We start from the raw sequence: 22,991 nt of genomic DNA on the forward strand, positions 1-22,991 counted from the left end.
GGTTGTCTCAGAAGGGGAAAAGTTCCCATGGACCCTGGAAGGAGGGTTGTGGCTCAGAGAGCAAACTGAATGAAGCCTTTTTGTTTTGACATTTTCCATTGGACTCTTGTTTATCTTGGGAAAGGAGAAGTATTTTATTCCAGCTGGAGGGCTAAAACTATCCCTGACATGGAGAGGGAGACAGCCAGCCAACAGGGAACCTGAGGCACAGCCATATCCTGAAAGGGAAGGCTAAGCAAGTCTTGCTTTAATAAGTTACCAAACATAGGGCCAAGTCAATTAGAGTTTTGTCTGAAGCTCTACAGGATTTGGCCCATGACAGGCAAACTGGACGTGGGACAATGAAAGTCTCCTGGTCGTGGCGGACTGGATAGCTCAGGGGATTGTTAAAGATTGCCGACTTAAATCCAGACATTAGTAGCTGAATCTCATTACTGTCTGGTGGCCGGCTAGTGGTCTTGGTCTGTTTTCAAACAGGCAAGTCTCCTTATCACAATAAAACCCCACCACAATGTTCACTGAAAGCTATTTCTGAAAGACAGGTGAAGCTAGTAATCTGAAATTTATCAGTCAATGGCTTTTCAAGTTACCTCGGTGTCCATCCCTCCTGCTTTTCCACTCAAGGAATTGTAATTTATGGAAATGCCATCTGTGGAAGGAAAAAGCATTTCCATGACAGCAAACAGCTCTCTATGAAGTACTCCATGAGTAACGCAATGGTGAATCAAGGCTTCTGTTGGTAGTTAATACACAGTTGTGACATCACCAAAAGGTCCAAGCCTCAACTAACCAATCAGAACATGACTTTGGATAGGGTACCAAGGGGACAGGAGAGATACAGGATATGCATTTCCTTGAAGGAGATTGACTTTCTTCTAATGCTGAAGTGTATAGCAAAGGGAAGCTTAAATACAGGATGAGATGCAATTGGTGATGGGGAATGTGTACGGTTAAAGACACCAAAGGAAAAGAGTCAATACGAACAATACAGCCTAGCTTAAAATATAGGTTAGGTATTAGTTGGAGGATGTGAACCATGTGCAGTACTATAATTATTCCTGGAAGTTGGAAATTGGACTAGTATTATTGAATAAATCTGGAGACAGATAATAGATTTTGTTCTCTTTAATCTGGATGTCGTCACTGTGGGTCTCTGCAGCTCTGAACACATGTAAAAACCAACCAACCAAAAAACCCTCCTTTAAACATCACAGTGGTATGATAGCATTAAAATTACCCTTTGAAACTGTTCTATGGATTATTCGCTTACTAGCTGAATGGTTTGGCCTGTTTTATTTTAAAGACTTTTTTTCTTTTGAGGGAGCATGTTGTCTGGCTATGGTTTCTCACTCTGACCATACAGGTAACTGAGGGGAATTGGTGGTGTGGTGTGGAGGTGTGGGAAGCCAGGAAATACTAATTAGTGGGGAAACAATCTGTTCGGGATGCAGTTCTTTCCAAACCATAGAGGTTTAATTGAGTCTCTTTAGAGCCTAAGATATGCTGGTGAAAAAGAGGAGGCGTTATACTAAAGTAGCATTGAAGGCATTCTGGGCTCAATTCACTATTGCCCTTGTGCATCATTTACCCTAGGGCAAAATGGGTGCAAATGCCACCCCTCTGATGGGATAGCGTATTTTAGCAGCTATGCAATGACTACACAAGGTGCAGGAACAAGGTAAATTGGGCTCAATGCCTCCAAAGACACCCCAGGAGCATGTTGGTTAGTGTCATGTGCTACCACCTGAAAAAGTTGTAGCTCTTACTTCATAGAAGTGCAATCTCTTTATCATAGAATATCAGGGTTGGAAGGGACCTCAGGAGGTCATCTAGTCCAACCCCCTGCTCAAAGCAGGGCCAATCCCCAATTTTTTCCCCAGATACTTAAATGCCCCCCTTAAGGATTGAACTCACAACCCTGGGTTTAGCAGGCCAATGCTCAAACCACCGAGCTACCCTCCAGAGAAGCTCTACTGGAGTGCACAGAGTGTGTGGAGCCCTGGCCATTGCAAACACCCCTCTCTGGGGCCAACTGGCTCTATCAGTACAACCTACCTAACTACAGCTGCCAGCTGCAGAGCTACCCTGGAGTGGGGAAGAGGGCCTGCTGTGCTTTCTCCCCCCTACTGCATCTGCACAGCATCAGCCATAATCTGGTTTTATGCATGGAGAAGCTGATGCTTTTTTCAAGCTTAACAGATAGAGCTTCGCATCACTGTGATTCCTGGTGGACTTGTATCTGCCACACACACTCGTGCCCCATAGCATGATTTATTCAGCTCAGTTAGCTGCATTAGCTAACAATACTGAAGGGGAGGAAAATCAGGTCAGAACAGTTGGGTAAAGAGCATGTATTTTAAAAGCAAAAGAATTTTTTAAATAGGTCAAATTCTGTCCTCAGTTACATCCCGTTAGGTTTCCCAGGTGTTACATCATGGAGCTGGGCCCAAAGATTTTGGTAACGTAGCCCAACTGAGTCTCCTCCCACAACAAATAATCTTCCCCTTACTCCAGGGGTAAGGGCATCTGGCTACGCACCCTCCATCAGCCTAAAGCTCACAGAAATTCCCTCTGTGAATTTCTCTGCCGGGGGAATTCTTCAGTCCAAATCTGTCCAGTTTAAGTTCACTTTGCACTGCCTATGTTTGTGGCCCTGTGGAGGTGAGAATACCTATTTTAGGATGATTGAGCCAAATCCTGCTTCACTTACTTAGGTGTAAATGTGGTATAACTCCATTGTAACCAGTGGTGTTATTCCAGATGTATGCTGGTGTAAGTGCAAGCATAATTTGTCCTTCTGACTCTTAACAAATGATCTTTTTAAAATTCAGTTCTGACATTACTAATTTATTAATAGATTAATTTGCATATGTAAACCCCACAAATAGGATATGTCAAGATGAATCAAAACCAGCAGGCTATTAATGTGCTGTTTCTACTTCTTGCCAAAGAAATGCTGCTTTGCCTGCAGCTCATTATAAAATGAGGTTAACCAAATTCAGAACATAGCTCTGGCTCTACTCAAACATTTAAAAAAAAACAAAACTCAGTGTTATAATAATTTATTCCCAAAGCTTGGCTGTCACATTGTTTCTTTGGCTGGATTTTCTCTTTGCTTCTGTTTCATTTCACAGCTCTTATAGTTTGAGTGTCACAGGTAGGCAGCTAGAAAATCATCTTTCACACACAGACCCTGTCTACTCCAAAAAAAATTTTTAAAAATTAAAGGAAACCATTGCTTGGGGCACTTTGAGTTTACAATCCTTGTACAACATCTTGAGTCAAAACAAAAGCTGCCGGAGACATTTTACAAGCTTTAATTGTAATGGTTAGTTGCAGCAGCAAGGAACAGTCTTTATCTTAGGAGTGGCTGGGCTAGAGCAGTTTAGAATAAGTTTTCCCCAGTGTGAGCTCAAGAAGCCACAAGCATTGCAGCTGCACTTCAGCCAGTCTTCCCAACTCCATCCCACAGTGTATTGTCTTGTTTCAAATTTGGGAATTACTCCAAATCTCTGCAGCAATGCTGAACCTGCTGGATTGTCCTTCAGAAGTCCCAGAATGGTACAGTGTAAGAGTGAGATATACCCATGAACATTAGTCTGCACTAACTCAATACACAAGGAATTTATTACATTTTGTAAATGTAGTATAGACTGTAGAGTTACTCTCTTAAGGGTTTGTTTCGTGTGTATGCAGGCCATTTCAAAAGTTAGTGCAAAGTAAACCCCTTGTGTTTAGACAAGCCCTAAAACTCTTTGCTTCCCAAATAAAGGCTAGTGTCAACAGAAACAGTCCAATTTGTGTCATCATAGTCCTAGAGCGTACGCATCTGTCCATACAAATATCCCCCTGTGATGTTATTGATATAATCTGGGACTGTATAGATCATTGTTGCAACCAAGGTCCTGTAGTGGCACCAAATCTTGTATAAAGGGGGTCAAATAAGGTGTCTAAGACAAGGTTATGGTTTGCTGGTTATGATTATGCTGTCTATATGTGTGTATCATTTTTGTAGTTAAAGTTATGAATATTGGCTCTATACTGTCTGTATTTCAAACTTATGCTATGCTTCTGGGTGACACCCCAGACAAGTTGGTGTCAGCTCTGCCTAGCCTGCTTGATGGTCCATTAAGGACCATCAGCTATACGACTGACCCATTGAGAGAAGGCAGATACGCCTTGTGACTCAGCAAAGTATGCAGGGACTTGCCCATGTGACTCCAAACTCCATTTTGCTGTAATTTTCTACACTAAGAACAAAAAGGTGTTCTTACACCTGGAAAAGACTATAAAGGGCTAATGCCTCATCTCCATCTTGTCTTCAATCCTGCTTCTTACCTCTGGAGGGACTTTGCTACACTGAAGCTTTGAACCAAGGACTGAAAGACCCATCCCAGCTGTGGATGTGCTCCAGAGACTTGATTTGAACCTGCAGTTTATTCTAAGAACTTTGCCATTACTGCATGTAATTGATTCCATTTAACCAATTCTAGCTCTCATTTATATCTTTTTCCTTTTTATGAATAAACCTTTAGATTTTGGATTCTAAAGGATTGGCAACAGTGTGATTTGTGGGTAAGATCTGATTTGTATATTGACCTGGGTCTGGGGCTTGGTCCTTTGGGATCGGGAGAACCTTTTTTCTTTTACTGGGGTATTGGTTTTCATAACCATTTGTCTCCATAACGAGTGGCACCGGTGGTGATACTGGGAAACTTGGAAAAAGAAAAGGAGTACTTGTGGCACCTTAGAGACTAACAAATTTATTTGAGCATAAGCTTTTGTGGGCTACAGCTCACTTCATCGGATGCATCCGATGAAGTGAGCTGTAGCTCATGAAAGCTTATGCTCAAATAAATTTGTTAGTCTCTAAGATGCCACAAGTACTCCTTTTCTTTTTGCTAATACAGACTAACACGGCTGCTACTCTGAAACCTGGGAAACTGGAGTATCTAATGGAATTGCTTCTGTGACTTGTGGTTAGCCAGTGGGGTAAAACCAAAGTCCTTTCTGTCTGGCTGGTTTGGTTTGCCTTAGAGGTGGAAAAACCCCAGCCTTTGGCTATAACTGCCCTGCTTTAAGCAATTTGTCCTGAATTGGCACTCTCAGTTGGGTCCTGCCAGAACCAGCATTGTTACACCCCCACTACTTGAATGCTGCCCACTTCCCTGATGCCATGATCTACACAACTTCCCCCCTAGCCATTAATCTATTTAAATTGCCCCCAACATGCTAAAACAATTTAATCTGTAGTATGGAGGGAGCCTAAATTATGATTCCACATACCATTAGTTCCTGTTAGCATTACCTGTACCCGCATTGCTTCTGTTCCAACTTTACTACAGTACTAATCAGTCCTGATGAAATGTTGAACTGTTGGGGGAGACTGTTCCTTCTTTTATTGTCCTTTTGAAAGCCAGACCAATGTGAGTGAGCATGATGTGTTCCTCTGCCAGTGGGGGAGCAGGGAGGGCTTATGTATTTAGCAGCTGTACAGTAGTGTAAACCTCATCCTCAGAAATAGTAATTACCTAAAAGTACAGTGTCATGTTACGCAAGGAAAGGAAAGTCAGTGGATCCACATGCAAATCTTTTAATATCTTATAATGCCTTTTTAAAAATATCATGGCCTCAAGTCTCCTAGCTGTTTGTTAGGTATTGTGGAACTCTTAGAAAATAATCCAACTTGGACTACAGGAGGAGGGAGAAAATAAATTGCATTACTAACATCATGCAGAACTTCCACACCCTTACTTTAAAGTCTGGGCAAATGATCACTTTCAGATATCAAAATGATGTTTCCTGCCAAGCTATGATCTGTTGTCACCAGTCAGACTGGATTGACAGGCAGAACTCTCCCATTTGAGAGAGGTGGTTAGAGAGAGCTGCTCTTTGAATTCCTTTTAAATAATCTTCCTGTTTAGTGTTTCTTAACTACATTATTTGAAAGTCTTTTTTAAAAGTCACTGTCCTGCTCTACCATCACCTTCTGAGGACTTGCTAGGTCTACCACACACTCCTCCTTTCACTCATCTAGCATCCACCTCTCTTCTTCTCTTTGTGCAAGAGCCATCTCCTCTGAAGCTTCTGCTACTTGGATGAGCCCTCCTGGGTCTTCTGTCCTCATTGACTCTCTAGCTCGTTTCAATTCTAGCCTCAACTTTTTAATTTCTCTCACCTTTTAATTTTGTTTACATTTGCAATGACTATATATTGGGTAATTGTTTGATTTTTTCTGTGCCTCTGTTTCCCTACATGTACAGTAGAATTCTACTTATCCACCTTAGTGAAGTGTTTTGAGATTTACAGATGAAAAGAACTATCTAAGCATAGACTTAAGCACATGTGTAGTCTCTTTTCACATTTACACTGGAGTGAAACCTTGTTTCCTATTTCACACTGCACAGATTTTCCCCTAGTGATGCAGGGAGTGAAGGGGGCTTCCTCCAACCCTCTTTTGGAAGATACAGTCTTTACAGGAAACTAGCACTAGCACCTGCAGGATCAAGGCCTGAGTGTGTAGTTGGTCATGTTAAGGCTTACCATGTCTTTGTGAGGTCAGCCACTAGAGAGCATGATAACACTCTCACACTTAAGAAATACCTGAACTGTAATGTGTGGTAATATTTAGCCAGTTGAAGGTAAAAGTTTCTTTATGCAGGTGGCTTATCTTTCCTCTTTCTGTTATCAAGTGTGGCCTCTGTCTCAGTTTCCTCACAGGTCATCTTACTGGTTGGGTAGTTTACTTTACCCTTTCAGCTAAATTAGAACAATTCCGCTTCTTCCACGGCAAGCAAGAGTACAATGGAAGTCCACTACAAAAAAGGGCTCTGACATGCCATTCAGCACCTAGACCTTTTCCTCTGTGTCTCAGCCCTCCCTTGAAGGTCTCAGAAATTTTCCCCTAGTGGTGCAGGGAGTGAAGGGGGCTTCCTCTCACCCTCTTTTGGAAGATACAGTCTTTACAGGAAACTAGCACTCAATAAACATTTCAAGCCCTGTCTGCTCTTCTTGCCCAAGGCTTCTTCCTTCACTCTGATAGTCCTCTAATTTCCATCCCAGGCCTTGGCTACTTCTGGCACCATCCCATCTCAAATACTTCAAACAGATGGACAAAGATAAAATACCCTTTATTACTGCCCCCTCCCCCAGCTCTATCCCCCCAGGGAACTGTAACAAATTCCACAGTAATTTCTTCTCCCTGTGGTCCCCTGACTCTTCTGTCCACCTGACCTCCCTCCCAGGCCCTTTTCAGGAGGGAGCATCATTAGGTCTTACCTATTCCTTGTTCCCTGCCTTGCCAGAGGGAACAGGAGCTTTTTTATATGCCTCCCCTTTTCCCAATATGCATTGTTGCAGAGCCTACAACTCCCATTAGGTCTCAGAACTCGGGAGGATGGGGGGGCTATGCTGGATCTGTAGCCTCCTTAAAAAGCCAACACACCCTGTTACAACTGCATGCAACTGGAAGAGGTCTGATACTCCATCTAGTAGTGGGAGCTTGGAAAAATAGCAATCCATTCACTAGTAATTGACCAAAAAGAAAAGGAGTACTTGTGGCACCTTAGAGACTAACAAATTTATTAGAGCATAAGCTTTCGTGAGCTACAGCTCACTTCATCGGATGCATTTGGTGGAAAAAAAACTAATTGACCCTCTTTCTTAATGATGGAAGATTGTAATTTTTCCAAACTGGAACAAAAAAGAAAGGGTTAAGTTATTTCATGGATAATGAATGATCTGATTACAATGGCACTGTGGAAGGATCAAAGCTTCCGGAATTCACTAGCTGACTCCCCTAAATTCTACATGTATCTTATGGAAATGCAGGTGCAGTGCAGCAACAAATGGTAAAAGGTATAACTGCACAAAAATACCTTGGGATTCTCTAAAGTCTGTCATAGGATTTTGTCATTCCTACCATACAAATTGACCCTAAAATGCTGCAGAATTTGTGAGGACCTACAGTTAAAAAAAGTTACGTAATTTGCATATGCATCTATTATCTTTCACTCAGGCTGCCGATGAAAATAAACTCCACACTCATGGGAGAAACATTTGCTTGGTTTAAACCTTTTAAAATAAATAAAATGAAGGAAAACTGATTTCACAAGGCAGGACATGTTTGCATGAATATAAATCCATCTGAAAATAATTTGGTTTCGCTGCTGAGGAGAAATTATCTTGAAAATCTGCGGAACTTCCATTGTGAAAATCACTAATCCCTCTAAAATAATTATTTGTGGAAATACTCTAACTGGAGCTGCTCAGTTTAATGACAAAACTTGCCCTTTCCCCCGTTTTGTCAAACTGTGAAAATAAAAATCCAAATTTTCTCTCGATACTATTTTCATTGTCAGCCTCAGACACTGAAGTTCCCAATTTATTGACAGCAGCATTGTGGCATATGCACCAGCAACGCAAGTTTTCCCTATATTGTCCCATCTCTGGTTTCAGAGTAGCAGCCGTGTTAGTCTGTATTCGCAAAAAAGAAAAGGAGTACTTGTGGCACCTTAGAGACTAACAAATTTATTTGAGCATAAGCTTTCATGAGCTGCAGCTCAACTCTGATCGACTCCACCTCTGGGACAGGTTTCAGAATAGCAGCCGTGTTAGTCTGTATTCGCAAAAAGAAAAGGAGTACTTGTGGCACCTTAGAGACTAACAAATTTATTAGAGCATAAGCTTTCGTGAGCTACAGCTCACTTCATCGGATGCGAGCTGTACCTCTGGGACAGAGTGAGTAATTTATTCTTCTTCCTCTTTTAGGACTCAGCCCGGTGCTCTTTATATCAATAGACGTCTCTCCATTCCTTCATTGATTAATAAAGCCAGAAGGGATTATGATGTTCATTTAGTCTGACATTCTGTATAACACAGGCCATAGAATTTCATCCAGTGACTCAACAACTTGTGGTTGAACTAAAGCCTTTCTTTTAGAAAAACATCCAATCTCAATGTAGAGTCCAAGTGATGGAGAATTTATCTCCTCCCTTGGTCATCTGTTCCCATGGTTAATTACCACTGATTTTAGTGGAAATTGGTTCTGACTCACAGGGCCAAATGCTCCAACCCAACTAAGTACCAGAAAGTCCAGAACAGAGAAGAACCAATATGCATTTGTTGCATGGTAGGGGAGGGACAGGGTATAGAAAGACCTCTATTCATCAAGGTACTTAAGCACATGCTGAACCATTAAGCATGTGAGCAGTTCCATTTAAATTAAAGGGACAACACTTATTTAAAGTTAAGCATGTGCTTAAGAACTTTGCCAAATTAGGGTCAAAGGGAGTGGAGGAGTCTGTACCTCCTGCACTTGGTGGATTAGAGCTCTGTGAGTGCTTGATCTGCCCTAGCTCAGAGTGGGGGTGGGGTTAGGCCAGTGCAGAGGTGAGGTAGTGGCCAGTGAATCCATAGCGACATAGATTTACCGACCTAAATGCCCATTTGAGGCTGGAGACACAGCAGCTGCAGAAGCTACTACAGCCTCGAGAGCTGCCAAAAAGAAGCAGGAGAAGCAGAGAGAGATTTAAAGAAGTCAGATACAAAGTATTACTTTTAATTTTATGTAAAGTTTCTTAATGTAAGAAAAATCTCCCTCTCTTTTTGTATACATAAATTAGTTCAGAGCAATGAAAATAATGCATACTGTATTGAGGTGCCTTCATTTACATTTTAAAAATAATTTATTAAGCATCTGTGATGTGAAAATATCATCCATGGTCAATAATTGTTAAATGCAAATTTATTTCTTCTCCTCTCATGTTGAGCTCTCTTGGACTTTCTCCCACATCCTCAGCTGTTTCTTTCCCCAACATTCCAAATGTTCTGACAGCAACCATGTCTCAGCTGTATTGCAGGTGCATACACTGTTCCTGTTTCTCTGGTTCCATGTTATTGACTGAGGTACTGATTCTGCAAATGCTTTGGCATGTTTATAACTCTATAAATGTGAGTAGTTCCATTGGCTTCAAAGCCACAATCCTACAAACGTAATATTATTTTTATTTTAGATGTAGGTTGCACTTACGGTGCTCCCAAATTCTACTCTGTTAGACTTCTGCAATCCCATTAATGTCACTATCTCTACTCATGTGCTTGAAGTAAAGCCGATGCTTAAGTTTTTTCAGGCTTGGGATAGAATCATAGAATCATAGAATCATAGAATATCAGGGTTGGAAGGGACCCCAGAAGGTCATCTAGTCCAACCCCCTGCTCAAAGCAGGACCAAGTCCCAGTTAAATCATCCTAGCCAGGGCTTTGTCAAGCCTGACCTTAAAAACCTCTAAGGAAGGAGATTCTACCACCTCCCTAGGTAACGCATTCCAGTGTTTCACCACCCTCATAGTGAAAAAGTTTTTCCTAATATCCAATCTAAACCTCCCCCATTGCAACTTGAGACCATTACTCCTCGTTCTGTCATCTGCTACCATTGAGAACAGTCTAGAGCCATCCTCTTTGAAACCCCCTTTCAGGTAGTTGAAAGCAGCTATCAAATCCCCCCTCATTCTTCTCTTCTGCAGACTAAACAATCCCAGCTCCCTCAGCCTCTCCTCATAAGTCATGTGCTCTAGACCCCTAATCATTTTTGTTGCCCTTCGCTGTACTCTTTCCAATTTATCCACATCCTTCTTGTAGTGTGGGGCCCAAAACTGGACACAGTACTCCAGATGAGGCCTCACCAGTGTCGAATAGAGGGGAACGATCACGTCCCTCGATCTGCTCGCTATGCCCCTACTTATACATCCCAAAATGCCATTGGCCTTCTTGGCAACAAGGGCACACTGCTGACTCATATCCAGCTTCTCGTCCACTGTCACCCCTAGGTCCTTTTCCGCAGAACTGCTGCCGAGCCATTCGGTCCCTAGTCTGTAGCGGTGCATTGGATTCTTCCATCCTAAGTGCAGGACCCTGCACTTATCCTTATTGAACCTCATTAGATTTCTTTTGGCCCAATCCTCCAATTTGTCTAGGTCCTTCTGTATCCTATCCCTCCCCTCCAGCGTATCTACCACTCCTCCCAGTTTAGTATCATCCGCAAATTTGCTGAGAGTGCAATCCACACCATCCTCCAGATCATTTATGAAGATATTGAACAAAACGGGCCCCAGGACCGACCCCTGGGGCACTCCACTTGATACCGGCTGCAAACTAGACATGGAGCCATTGATCACTACCCGTTGAGCCCGACAATCTAGCCAGCTTTCTACCCACCTTATAGTGCATTCATCCGGCCCATACTTCCTTAACTTGCTGACAAGAATGCTGTGGGAGACCGTGTCAAAAGCTTTGCTAAAGTCAAGAAACAATACATCCACTGCTTTCCCTTCATCCACAGAACCAGTAATCTCATCATAAAAGGCGATTAGATTAGTCAGGCATGACCTTCCCTTGGTGAATCCATGCTGACTGTTCCTGATCACTTTCCTCTCCTCTAAGTGCTTCAGGATTGATTCTTTGAGGACCTGCTCCATGATTTTTCCAGGGACTGAGGTGAGGCTGACTGGCCTGTAGTTCCCAGGATCCTCCTTCTTCCCTTTTTTAAAGATGGGCACTACATTAGCCTTTTTCCAGTCATCCGGGACTTCCCCCGTTCGCCACGAGTTTTCAAAGATAATGGCCAAGGGCTCTGCAATCACAGCCGCCAATTCCTTCAGCACTCTCGGATGCAATTCGTCCGGCCCCATGGACTTGTGCACGTCCAGCTTTTCTAAATAGTCCCTAACCACCTCTATCTCTACAGAGGGCTGGCCATCTCTTCCCCATTTTGTGATGCCCAGCACAGCAGTCTGGGAGCTGACCTTGTTAGTGAAAACAGAGGCAAAAAAAGCATTGAGTACATTAGCTTTTTCCACATCCTCTGTCACTAGCTTGCCTCCCTCATTCAGTAAGGGGCCCACACTTTCCTTGGCTTTCTTCTTGTTGCCAACATACCTGAAGAAACCCTTCTTGTTACTCTTGACATCTCTTGCTAGCTGCAGCTCCAGGTGCGATTTGGCCCTCCTGATATCTTTCCTACATGCCCGAGCAATATTTTTATACTCTTCCCTGGTCATATGTCCAACCTTCCACTTCTTGTAAGCTTCTTTTTTATGTTTAAGATCCGCTAGGATTTCACCATTAAGCCAAGCTGGTCGCCTGCCATATTTACTATTCTTTCGACTCATCGGGATGGTTTGTATCTTCACTGTAAAATATACAGGATAACTCATGTATATATAAAGCATAACTCTTAGCATTGGTCTGGGAACCTTAACTTCTGCATTTCCTGACCTTGTTTTTATTTTAACTTTAATGTTGTACTTTTTTATATTTTTAATACCAAAAAAGCCCCTATATGTGTCAGTGGCAGTCACCTAGATGTTCTGCCTGTATTTTGTAGATGCATTTTTAACTTATATGTGCTGTCCAGAGCTCTGAAATTCAGAATAGTAGGCAGAATGGGAGCTTTGACTTGCAAAATGCTTGATCAGGAATTTAATTTATTTATAAAATCTTACAGCCGTTAAATTAGTATCTATCCATATTCTCCCATACTCTCCCTGGTCATCAGAGCCAGTGTCCTTACTGCCATTCCATAGTCATATAATAATTAATGTTTCTGTGAGCAGGTTTTCATGATGTGGTGGTAAAAACATGGGAGCTATGTCCTCCTTAGTGCTTGCATGCTCTGAAGTGTCCCTAGCCTCCGTTTGCCAGAAGCTGGGAATGAGTGGCAGGGAATGGATCACCTGATAATTACCTGTTCTGTTTATTCCCTATGAAGCACCTGGCACTGGCCACAGTCAGAAGACAAAATACTGGATTGGATGGGCAATTGGTCTGACCCAGTATGGCCGTTCTTATGTTGCATTGTTGTTAGTACCAGTGTAATTGCATCAGCACTGAGAAACAGATTAGAATATCGTTTTAGCAGTCAATGAGCAGGTTTCCCATTTATTGGACCTATATATCCATTTCAAGTTATTATAGGACAAACTTTTATTAGTTACCTGGTAAAGTTACTTTAGAAGTATAATAAATAATTTTCTTTAGGAGGAGGAAAAGTTTTCACTATTAAGTAGTCTTTACAAGCATTGGTATATTTGATACTGGTATTTATGTAAGTTTTCCACAGGGCCATTCTAATGAGTTGTGTAAGCTTCATTAGTTTCAGAATCATAAGAAAATTTTCTTACACTCACCAAACTTCAGGGCCATGCTGTAAATCCCAGTCATACCCTGTGCTAGGTTGCAAAGACATGTGGACATGTCTTATGTCTTGAAGGACATGTGCTTATTTGATCAGATTTTTAATATCAGGTTTTCTTTCATTGTCATTGACTTTCTCATTTGGTTACTAAGGTTGGATTCAGTGCACACAACAGTTTTAAAATTAATTCAAGGCAGCATGTGTGTGGGGAGGCGGTGAACAATGCAGGTTGTTTAGGTTTATATTAACATATAGGTTTATATTAAAAACATTTGTCAATTCAGATCACATTTTTTGTTCTGCTGTTTTGAAGGACCACCAATACCAGTGGGCATTGATGTGCAGGTGGAAAGTATTGACAGCATTTCAGAAGTTGACATGGTAAGTTTTATCACTTAAATCCTGTTATTAAAACTGATGGAAGACAGAATTGTAACCAAAACTCTGGGATCACATAGGCTTCAGAAATAACCCTCCAAGATTCTGATGTAGAACCAATATAGTAAAATAAGTAGAATCCTACAAGGTTATACTGTCATCTTGATATATGAAAGTTATTTCCATTGAAATTAATAGATGTTACATGTGAATATGTGTTAAATGTCTCCTATGTGCCAAGGGACTAAGGGCCTGATTTTTCAAAAGTATTGAGCACTCCGTAGTTCCTGTTATGTTCAGGGGGAGTTCCTGGGTGTCACACATCTTTGAAAATCACTCTGCAAGCCCTTAGCTTGTACAGGTCCTGTGCACAGAGGCAACTTTCATTCATTCTGCATCACAGCTTTATGCCCTTGACTTGCACTAACAGGTTTTCTCGCTCAAAGACATAATGCCCACACTGAGCCTTGTGACCCTCCATTGCTATAGCACTGGTGTAGCATCACTGGGGCTAGCAGTGGTCTAAGTGGTAGTGTATACTGGCCACCCACATTTTTACCACTATGCCATATAGACCTACTGTTAGTTGGTAGGCAGATGCCAGTATCTGGTACACACTATTGCATCATTGCTAGTTCAGCTGCAACAGTAACACAGCAGTGGTGGAAGAATCTGCCAAAAACCTTACTATGCACACAGTCTTGGAGAGGGAAAACCTCTTACTGCTAGTCAAGAACATGAAGTTGTGAATGCATCCTGTTCATACCATATTCACAGCTTCACTTACATTATTGCTGCATTGTTCAATCCTAGAATGACCACACAGGTTAACGCTGAATAAAGAGCACATTTACAATATTAAATTCTCACTTCAAAGGCAGTTTTAGGCCATAGGCCTGATCTTGCTATGGGGCCCACTACTCTCTTATGGAATCCAACTGAAGTCAGTGTGATGCCACAAGAACTCAGAGGTCCATACTAGTAGATCACATTACAGGATCAGAGCCTAAATATCTTTTTAGTTCCTTTTTCACTGTAATTATTCCAACAAAATAAACTTGCAGTCAGGCTAGGCTTGCACAGTAAAGCACATAGCAGTCAGATTATGGAAAAGCTATAACCGTATTTGCAACTTTACCTCTTTCTCTTTCTGCACGTGCATAACAATACACTGTGCATTCCAATATACTCTGCATTCTTAATCACATCCTATGTCTCAAATAATATAACACAGTAAAATATATTTTTGCAATCTCTGGTACACATTTTTGTCCTACTAGTTTACTTGTATATGAAATTCATGATATTGCGTGTATTTTATTTATTCATTTACTTTATAAAATGCACTGATCTAAAAACTAAATGCAGATGAGATTTTTACAAAATGTATTAATTAACAGACTTTACAGATTGACTCAGTTTTCATAAATGACTCTCTCATTATTCTCTTGTTAATGCCCAAAGGGGAAAGGAATCTCACTTCATCCTGGCAAAAGCCTGTATATATTCCAATCCCCAAAAGATCTTTTGTTCTCCTTTGCCTTTAGAGTCAGAATGGGAATCTTCAAGGTAAATAAATTTTCCAAGCCAAAGATACTAAGGACAAAAAGTTATAATGGAAGCTGACTGCAAATATAACGACAGGGGCTGCCACCTCTCCATAATAAGTAGGCCTTGTAGCATGGCATGAATATTGGTAAACACTGACCCGGTCTACATTGCTAAAAAAAACTCTGTTATAAGTTCATGACACTCTCATGTGACTTGAGTACAATAAACACAATTCAGTTGTGTCCACACAGCAGTGTCTTTCCACAGACCAACCATGTGTGCCTGTTCACACCTATTTACTGCCTAACTGAATTTGTATCAATTCAGTCTGGGAAATCTGATCAGCTATATTTTAGTGCCCCAGCAGGAGCTGGAGTACCCATAGGACAAGCACATGCTGCTGTACAAGCCGCGTGTGGGGTAATGTGCTCCAGAATGTCGTACCGCCTAGAGAGCTAGGAGAGAGGAGAACCAACCAGTCAGGTAAATAAATGTGATTAGTGGATCTTGTATACACAACAAAATAAGTGTTATGATCTGCTTATTGGAAGAAAACTATGTTGCTAGCTTAGGCCCCTGGCATAGGGACATATGGCTAGTTGTCATAGCTTACTAGCCACATATTAGCCATGTTGTGCATACACACAAATCCAGTGTGGAATTTAGCATCAACCATGCAATTAATTAGGTACAAACTCAGTTAATAATATGGACAGGCTCAGTCGGGCCATTTACAAGCGGCCCAGTCAGAAAGTGAGGTGGAATTGCCATTTGCACATGGCATTACAACAGAATAATTTGAGAATTTAATTCTACTTCACTGTAAATGGAATGTCAATATATCCAAGCTCATTATGAGCCAGTACCTGTGTGTGACTATATATGTATTACCCAAAAAAAAGCACGTTAAAAGAACATTAAGGTTGCAAAGTCAAGCACTCGAAAGTTAGGAAATGCCAGAATTAAGTTTGCCTGTGCAATCATGTCTTTGTTAGGGAACATAGTACTCACAAGAACTAGGTTGTACACCATGTGCAATTCAGTGGGTCTCTTGCCATTTTGGTTGTTAGTTCCCAACACATACTTCACCACTCATCCTACTTGAGCATTAAAGTCACCTATCACAAGAAGTAAGTCATGTTTAGGTATTCTGTCATCTTTATCCTCATTGCTAAGTTCCTTTGTTGGACTATAGCACTATATGATTGACAACTTTAGGAATCTGGTTTGGATTCTGGCATATAGGATGTGTTGCTTAATAGGTTCCTAAATTGATGAGTGATTTTTCCACAGAATCTGTCATAATGAGTGCTACTCCTCTGAGTGTTTGCTTTCACTACAACCTGAGTAAATGAAATGTTTCTTCTCTTTCTTGAAATGCTTCTCATATACACTTATCAATCTGCTCTCAGTGATACCCAGGGTTTCAAATCTATAGTTGTCCATCTCCCTCATGAGCTGTGAGATCTTTCATGTTTGAAACATTGTTCTTGTAACCCTTCTGCCAGGTGGAGCTGTCAGCAGCCAGGGCTGGGTTCAATATCTAGGGGTTCCTTTTTAACAATACAACACAGAACCTGCTTGAGCCTCCACCCAGTGACCTGGGAAAATTACAACCCCCCTCCCCCCGGTCTCTGAGAGGCAATACTTCCCCACTCGGAAGCACAAAGTCTGAGTGTTGAAAAGAAACTTTTAATGAAAGGAGAGAAGTCACCTGACATTAATTAGGGAAAATGCCACAAGGAGGATTCATAATCATAAAATGGTGAGCAGGACACCCACCCCAGAGTGCATGGGGCAGTACCTTCTACCTCACAGTCCTGAGTTCTACAACCAAAAGTTCCTTTTCTGTGCACCTCTCTGCTCCCTCACCATACTCCCACTCACAGAGATTGTCCTTAGTCAGTGAGGACCCAGGATTCAGAGGTGCATCTTTGTGAGTTCGCCTCCCACCCAGGGAAGAAAGCACCTGCTTGCTCCACCATCTGAGCGCTTGCTCTGGCTGGCCGCCCTGCCAGTGGCAGTTCTTCTCCACTGGCCGCCCTGCCAGCCACTCATTCCGCTCCCCCAGGCTGACTGCTCGCCATTCTTGCCTCTCTGCTGTGACCTCTGCAGGTCAGTCTCTTAGTGACTGTCAGCTTTTAGTGATTTTCAGCTTTTAGCAGGCTGGGCAGAAATGCTGTTCCATCACAAGTGGTTTCAGCTCTCATTTAAGCACTTAAAATAACAAAGGCTCCTAATGGAGCCTATTTAGCTCTATCTTTGAAGAGTGGGGAGGAATAGGTTAAACCAGACTGGGGACCCTTAGGGAGAATCTACACCTTCAGGGACACCTGTCCCCTCCCCTCTTACTTTCATAGGGCTCTAGCATTCAAGCCCTTGGCTTAACGAGGTCCTTTCAGCTGCGGGTATCATAGAATATCAGGGCTGGAAGGGACCTCAAGAGGTCATCTAGTCCAACCCTCTGCTCAAACAAAGCAGGACCAATCCCCAGTTTTTGGCTCAGATCCCTAAATGGACCCTTCAGGGATTGAACTCAGGACCCTGGGTTTAACAAGTCAATGCTCAAACCACTGAGCTATCCCTCTGAGATTTCACCTCCTCATTTGGGACAGGTTAAGCAGAAATGTACTAAAGTGATTTGTAACCCAGGACCAGCCAAAGTTGATCACTTTGAGCAACACTGCTCTATCTGCTGGATATCTAAGCAGAGTTACATGTGTTCATGTAAATACAGTTTGCTTGCTGTTAGGGGAGAGTTCATTCAGACCCTGCTTACATTCTCAAGTTCCAGTAACCAACTCTGAAGTGTTTTCTTGCTGCCAGCATCAAACCAGGATTCTGGTTTCCAGAGATTTGCTTTTACCAGAAGCCTTCATACAGCATGAGGAGTTGGCAGTGTTCATTTTTACTGGGACAGTAGCCTGATTCCATTTTTACAACCAGTGAGGTGTTTTTACATGACTAGGTGGTTTGTGTTGCACTCAGCCCTCTCCACTTTATCAGGGCTTGGGATGAGCAGCCACAGCAAGATGAGGTTAAAAACAAAGAAACATGGACTTCACCAAATGGCAGAATGAAAAATCAGATTGACCACATCTGCATTAGCTGGAAATTCAGGTCATGTGTCCAAGACAGAAGGGCATATCGAGTAGCAGTTGTCAGCAGCACCCACAATTTTTGCATTGCTAACCTCAAATTAATATTGAGAAAGAGCAACCTTACACAGAAAGTTTAGTAAAGAAAATCAACAGTATACAACTGAAAACAAGAGTACTGCAAGAAATTCCAGCTTCAAATAAGGAACAGATTTGAGGCACTGCCAGAGGCAGAAGAAGGTGAAAGACAGAATGGACCTGAAGAAAAATAGGCAATGATCAGAGACAGCGTGATTCAAACTGCAGTAGTCACAGTTGGGTGCATTGTCAGGACACCTTGGTGAAGTTTTGATAAGATATAACAATGTCCTGTACATCAGCGGAGTAGAAGAAGAAGATGGAAAAATGAGAGAATAAGTTTGTATATTTCTGGAAAATAAAGATCAGTTTTTCACAAAAAAACCCCCCCCCCAAAAAAAACCATAGAGCAAGAATTGGATAAACCAAAAGACATGCTGTCTTACTGAGGAATGAAAAGTATTGAAAAGAAAACTGAATGCTATGATCAATAAAATATTGGAAAAGGCAAAGGAGGAGTATAAGAGAACAGACAAAGAAATGTAAGGAAAGATAAACGGAGATAGGCTGAAGACCTAGCAGTTGAAATCAAAACTGCTGCCATGATAGGAAACCACAGAGCTGTTTACCAGATGATTAAAGCCCTGTATAGAAATTTAAAAACAGGACATGGATCAGTAAAAAGCAAAAATAAGAAAAATGCTTACAACTGTGATAGAACAAAAAACCGATGGGCAGAGCATTTCTTAGAAGTACTCAGCAGACCCCGTTCCACCTCAGCAACAGACTTTGATAGAACATGGGAATCTGATCAATTTGACATTAATATATGACCAACAGAGATATCAGAAGTACAGGCTACAATCAAAAAGCTGAAAAGAACCCCCAAAGTGGCTGTAACAAATAGCAAAACTGCTAAAACTACTTGATAACACCATCCTAAGGAAATTGACAGAGCTGTTCAATGAAGTTTGAGGAAAAAAGACTGCCTCCTGACCATGAAATCATTGTCGGAATACCCAGAAAAGGTGATCTTATTGACTGTAACAACTGGAGAGGAGTTATATTACTCTCTGTTGCAGGGAAAGCATTCTGCAGCATGATACCACACAGGATGAAAGAGGCAGTGGATGCAAAGCTTAGAGAAGAACAGGCTGGATTCAGGTCCAAGAGAAATCGTGTAGATCAGATATTCACACTAAAGGATCATCACAGAAGAATGGATAAAATGGCAAGCTCCCAACTTCATCAATTTAATTGATTTTCAAAAGGTATTTGACAGCATGTACTGACGTACATTGTGGAATTCTCTTTAGTCTGACAAAAGCCTAGCTAAAGTTGTCAACATCATCAAGGCCTGGTACAGAGATGCAAAGTGCTCTGTAAGAGTGAACAACCAGACAACAGTGTGGTTCACTGTGGATACTAGTGTGAAACGGCTGCATTTCATCTTCACTGTTGTTTGGCATTGCCATAGACCGGATAATGAAGTCTGTTAGCAACACAAATGGCAGGATAGATGGTAAATGGCTAGATGATCTTGACTTTGCGGTGATATTGTGCTACTGAATGATATCTCTGAAGCCACGGGGGGCACTGCAGGTGCTTGGGGTGGGTCAGGCCAGGGATGCTGCGGGTGGGCAGACGGGGGAGCCACGAGGAGCTGGGTAGGAAGCCTGCCAGCCCCGCCCCCCCAGCACCAGCAGGGGTCCTGGGCTGCTCCCCCCCGAGCACATGTGGCGTCCCCTGGACTGCCCACCCGCAGCATCCCTGGCTTGATATCCCCCCCAGAGCACCCACAGTGCCCCCCACAATCACCCATGGCACCCCTAGTCACCTCCACCCACCCCCAACATTTAGTCGGGGTATATAGTACAAGTCATGGACAGGTCATAGGCCGTGAATTTTTGTTTACTGCCTGTGATCTGTACATGTCTTTTACTAAAAATACCCATGACTAAAATGTAGCCTTATTCATAACCAACCAAGAGATCTTAGAAATCACCAGCCAGCAGGTTGTTTCTACCATCATCAGAAGGAAACACTGGACATATTCAGTGTATGTATTGTGGGTTCCAATATACAGACTCCCACATATAGCTGTCATGTGGAAACCGATTGGTATGAGGAAGTGAGGATGCCCAAGAGAAATATTAAGAACTCTTAGCAAGGAGGGCAAAAGAGTTGGTTTCAACTCCATAGAGCAAATGGAAGCAGCAGTAAATGAGAGAGAGGAATGGAAGACACCGGTTTGCACTCCATACACCAACACTGGTGTGAGAGAGATATTTTTAAAAATGGAACCGTACTTTGGGCCCCTTGTACATATGCATGATGATAGATACTATCTTTAATTACATGATCACATGCTATTTTTTTCCCCACAGGACCCATGCCTCATTCAGTGCACAAGATGGACCTGCTCTGGAGATGGCTCAGGGTTGTGTAATGAAGGAGACTGTTGTCGGGAGTACCCCTGTCTCATTTGTTGCAGAAGCCAAAAGATGTGTGGTGAATGAGGCAGGGGACTGTAGGAAGAGAAACAATGTTCTGATGGTTATGGCAGTTTGAATGTTCCCTGGAGAAATGGATTTTATCTCTGCATATGTAATATTGGGCAATTCACTTAAACCAGACTTTTCACAGATGGTCACTAGTTGTGTGTTCCACATTTTCTCAGTGCCTTGCTTGAAACCCTGGGGTCTGTTAAGGCTAATTCCCCACTCTGGCACTTCGAGTGCAGAAGTGGGGGCTTGCAAGGAGTTTAACAATTAATTAATACTGGCCACTCCAGGCTTATATTAAACTCCCAAGGTTACAGCTTTTCTCTGACCTGGGGTTGGTAGATGCTGCCACCACCCAAGTTGAAAACCCCTTTGAGAACCCAGGAAGGCGCACTTGGAAATTCCTTCCTGTGGGGGTTCCCTCAAGCCCTTTCACCCCCACTCTGGAGAAGAGCTGAGGGGGAAAAAAAAAAAGAAATCAGCTGTTGCCACCAGCTAATTAAACAACATGTGCACAAACCTCTTAAGACACAAAAATTCAATTTTGTTCTTAAAAAAGGTAAATTTTATTAATAAAAAAAGAAGAAAATACATCTGGGAACTTAGGTTTTTGCTATATTAAAAAAAAGCTTACAAGGATTAAGCATCAAGAATAGCTCTCTTGAGGTCCAGCTTAAAGGTTACAAGCAAAACAAAAGCACCTAGGATTAGCACAGAGGAATCCACAAGTCAGAAAGAAATAAAAGGAATAAACATCATAGTGTCTTCCTAGACATTTCCTGATCTACTTACATATCTGGGGGTTTAAATTAGTAGTTTCTAGGTATGATACTGATGATTTTTCATACCTGGCCCAAGCTTCTCACAGCGTAACTGCTCCCTGTCTGCCTCTCCCTGAGAACAACAACAGACAGACAAAAGGGGGGTCTTGTTTCAATTTTAAAAAATTCTAGTCTTCCCATTGGCTTTTTTGGCCAGGTGCCCACTCACTTCCTTTTACCTATGAATAGCAGTGAGCCTTTTTAACCCTTTATAGGTAGAGCAATTAGAGAACAGCTACTAAGAGGGATTTTATAACGGCTGGCTGGCTGGCTGGGTGTCCATAAAAGGGAACTACCCCCCCTTCATTTTCATAGGGTCTAATCTGAACAAGTGCTAGGTGCTCACATCTGCAGCTGAAGTCAATAGGACCTATAATTTGACCATTTGCAGTCTTAATAATGTTCTTTAAGCATAGTTTGTGTGTGTATAATTTCCTAGGCTTTTAAAAAAAGCAAACTGAAAAACCCCCAGAAATTCCATCATGTGGTATCGACACCCACATGGTTCATCAGCAGGGTTGGAACCTTTAGATCAGGGGTTCTCAAACTGGGGGTTGGACCCCTTAGGGGGTCGTGAGGTTTTTACACGGAGGGTCATGAGCTGTCAGCCTCCACCGCAAGCCCTGCTTTGCATCCAGCATTTATAATGGCGTTAAATATATAAAAAAATGTTTTTAATTTATAAGGGAGGGTCACACTCAGAGGCTTGCTGTGTGAAAGGGGTCACCAGTACAAAAGTTTGAGAACCACTGCTCTAGATCCACTGCACAGACCTTTGCCACTTGAGCTAATAGAATAACTGATAGCAGTAGCGCGTTGCTATCCTCTGTGTGAATCAGCAGTAGAAGAGAATGAGACCCTGGCTTTGCCAGTGGGTTTCACAGATATTTTCTGCAACAGAAAAATGGTGAGACTCGGGTATCTTGGTTTCCATTCTAGGCTGTGGAGAAGGAGTGTGTTCTAGTGGGGACAGACTCTTCTGCTCATTTCCTCCAAGTGTGGCCACTTCTGCCCCATCCCTTCCAACCTGTCCCAGTCCCATCTCTTCCTCACCCCTGGCTCCTTGTCCTAGTCCCATTCTCCTCACCTAGCCAATCCCAGATTCTGTTCCTCAGGCTTCTCATTCCAGTCTCCTTGCCCAGCAAATCTTAGTCTCACTCCTTTGGACTCCTCATACCAATCTCCTCCTGCCTCCCACTCCCAGTCTTCTTGCCAGCCATTCCCAATCCTGCCCAGCCCCCTGGCTCCTTTCCCAGCAAATCTCAGTCCCCCACATACCCTGATCTGTCTCTCTACTCCCTGCTTCCAAAAGCCCCTTTCCCCCAAATCTCTCTTCCCAGAATTATCATCCAGTCTCAGTGTCCCTGAC

General features: G+C 42.4%; 1 protein-coding gene and 1 long non-coding RNA gene across 2 annotated transcripts in view; one reads left to right on the top strand and one right to left on the bottom strand.

Annotated features, from left to right (window-relative positions):
• The window catches only part of GABRR3 (gamma-aminobutyric acid type A receptor subunit rho3), an 81,554-nt gene that overhangs the window by 32,588 nt on the left and 25,975 nt on the right, over window positions 1-22,991 (top strand). The window contains 1 exon segment of the mRNA XM_043510084.1: window positions 13,506-13,573. Coding sequence (XP_043366019.1) covers window positions 13,506-13,573 — 68 coding nt within the window.
• Window positions 144-22,332, bottom strand: LOC122459166. The gene is made up of 3 exons (XR_006279671.1): window positions 22,148-22,332; window positions 16,312-16,318; window positions 144-157 (listed from the first exon to the last, which is right to left on the bottom strand). It is a non-coding gene; the product is annotated as an uncharacterized LOC122459166 (long non-coding RNA).

Source organism: Dermochelys coriacea, chromosome 1 (assembly GCF_009764565.3).
Source record: "Dermochelys coriacea isolate rDerCor1 chromosome 1, rDerCor1.pri.v4, whole genome shotgun sequence".
In the NCBI taxonomy this organism is placed as follows: domain Eukaryota; kingdom Metazoa; phylum Chordata; order Testudines; family Dermochelyidae; genus Dermochelys; species Dermochelys coriacea.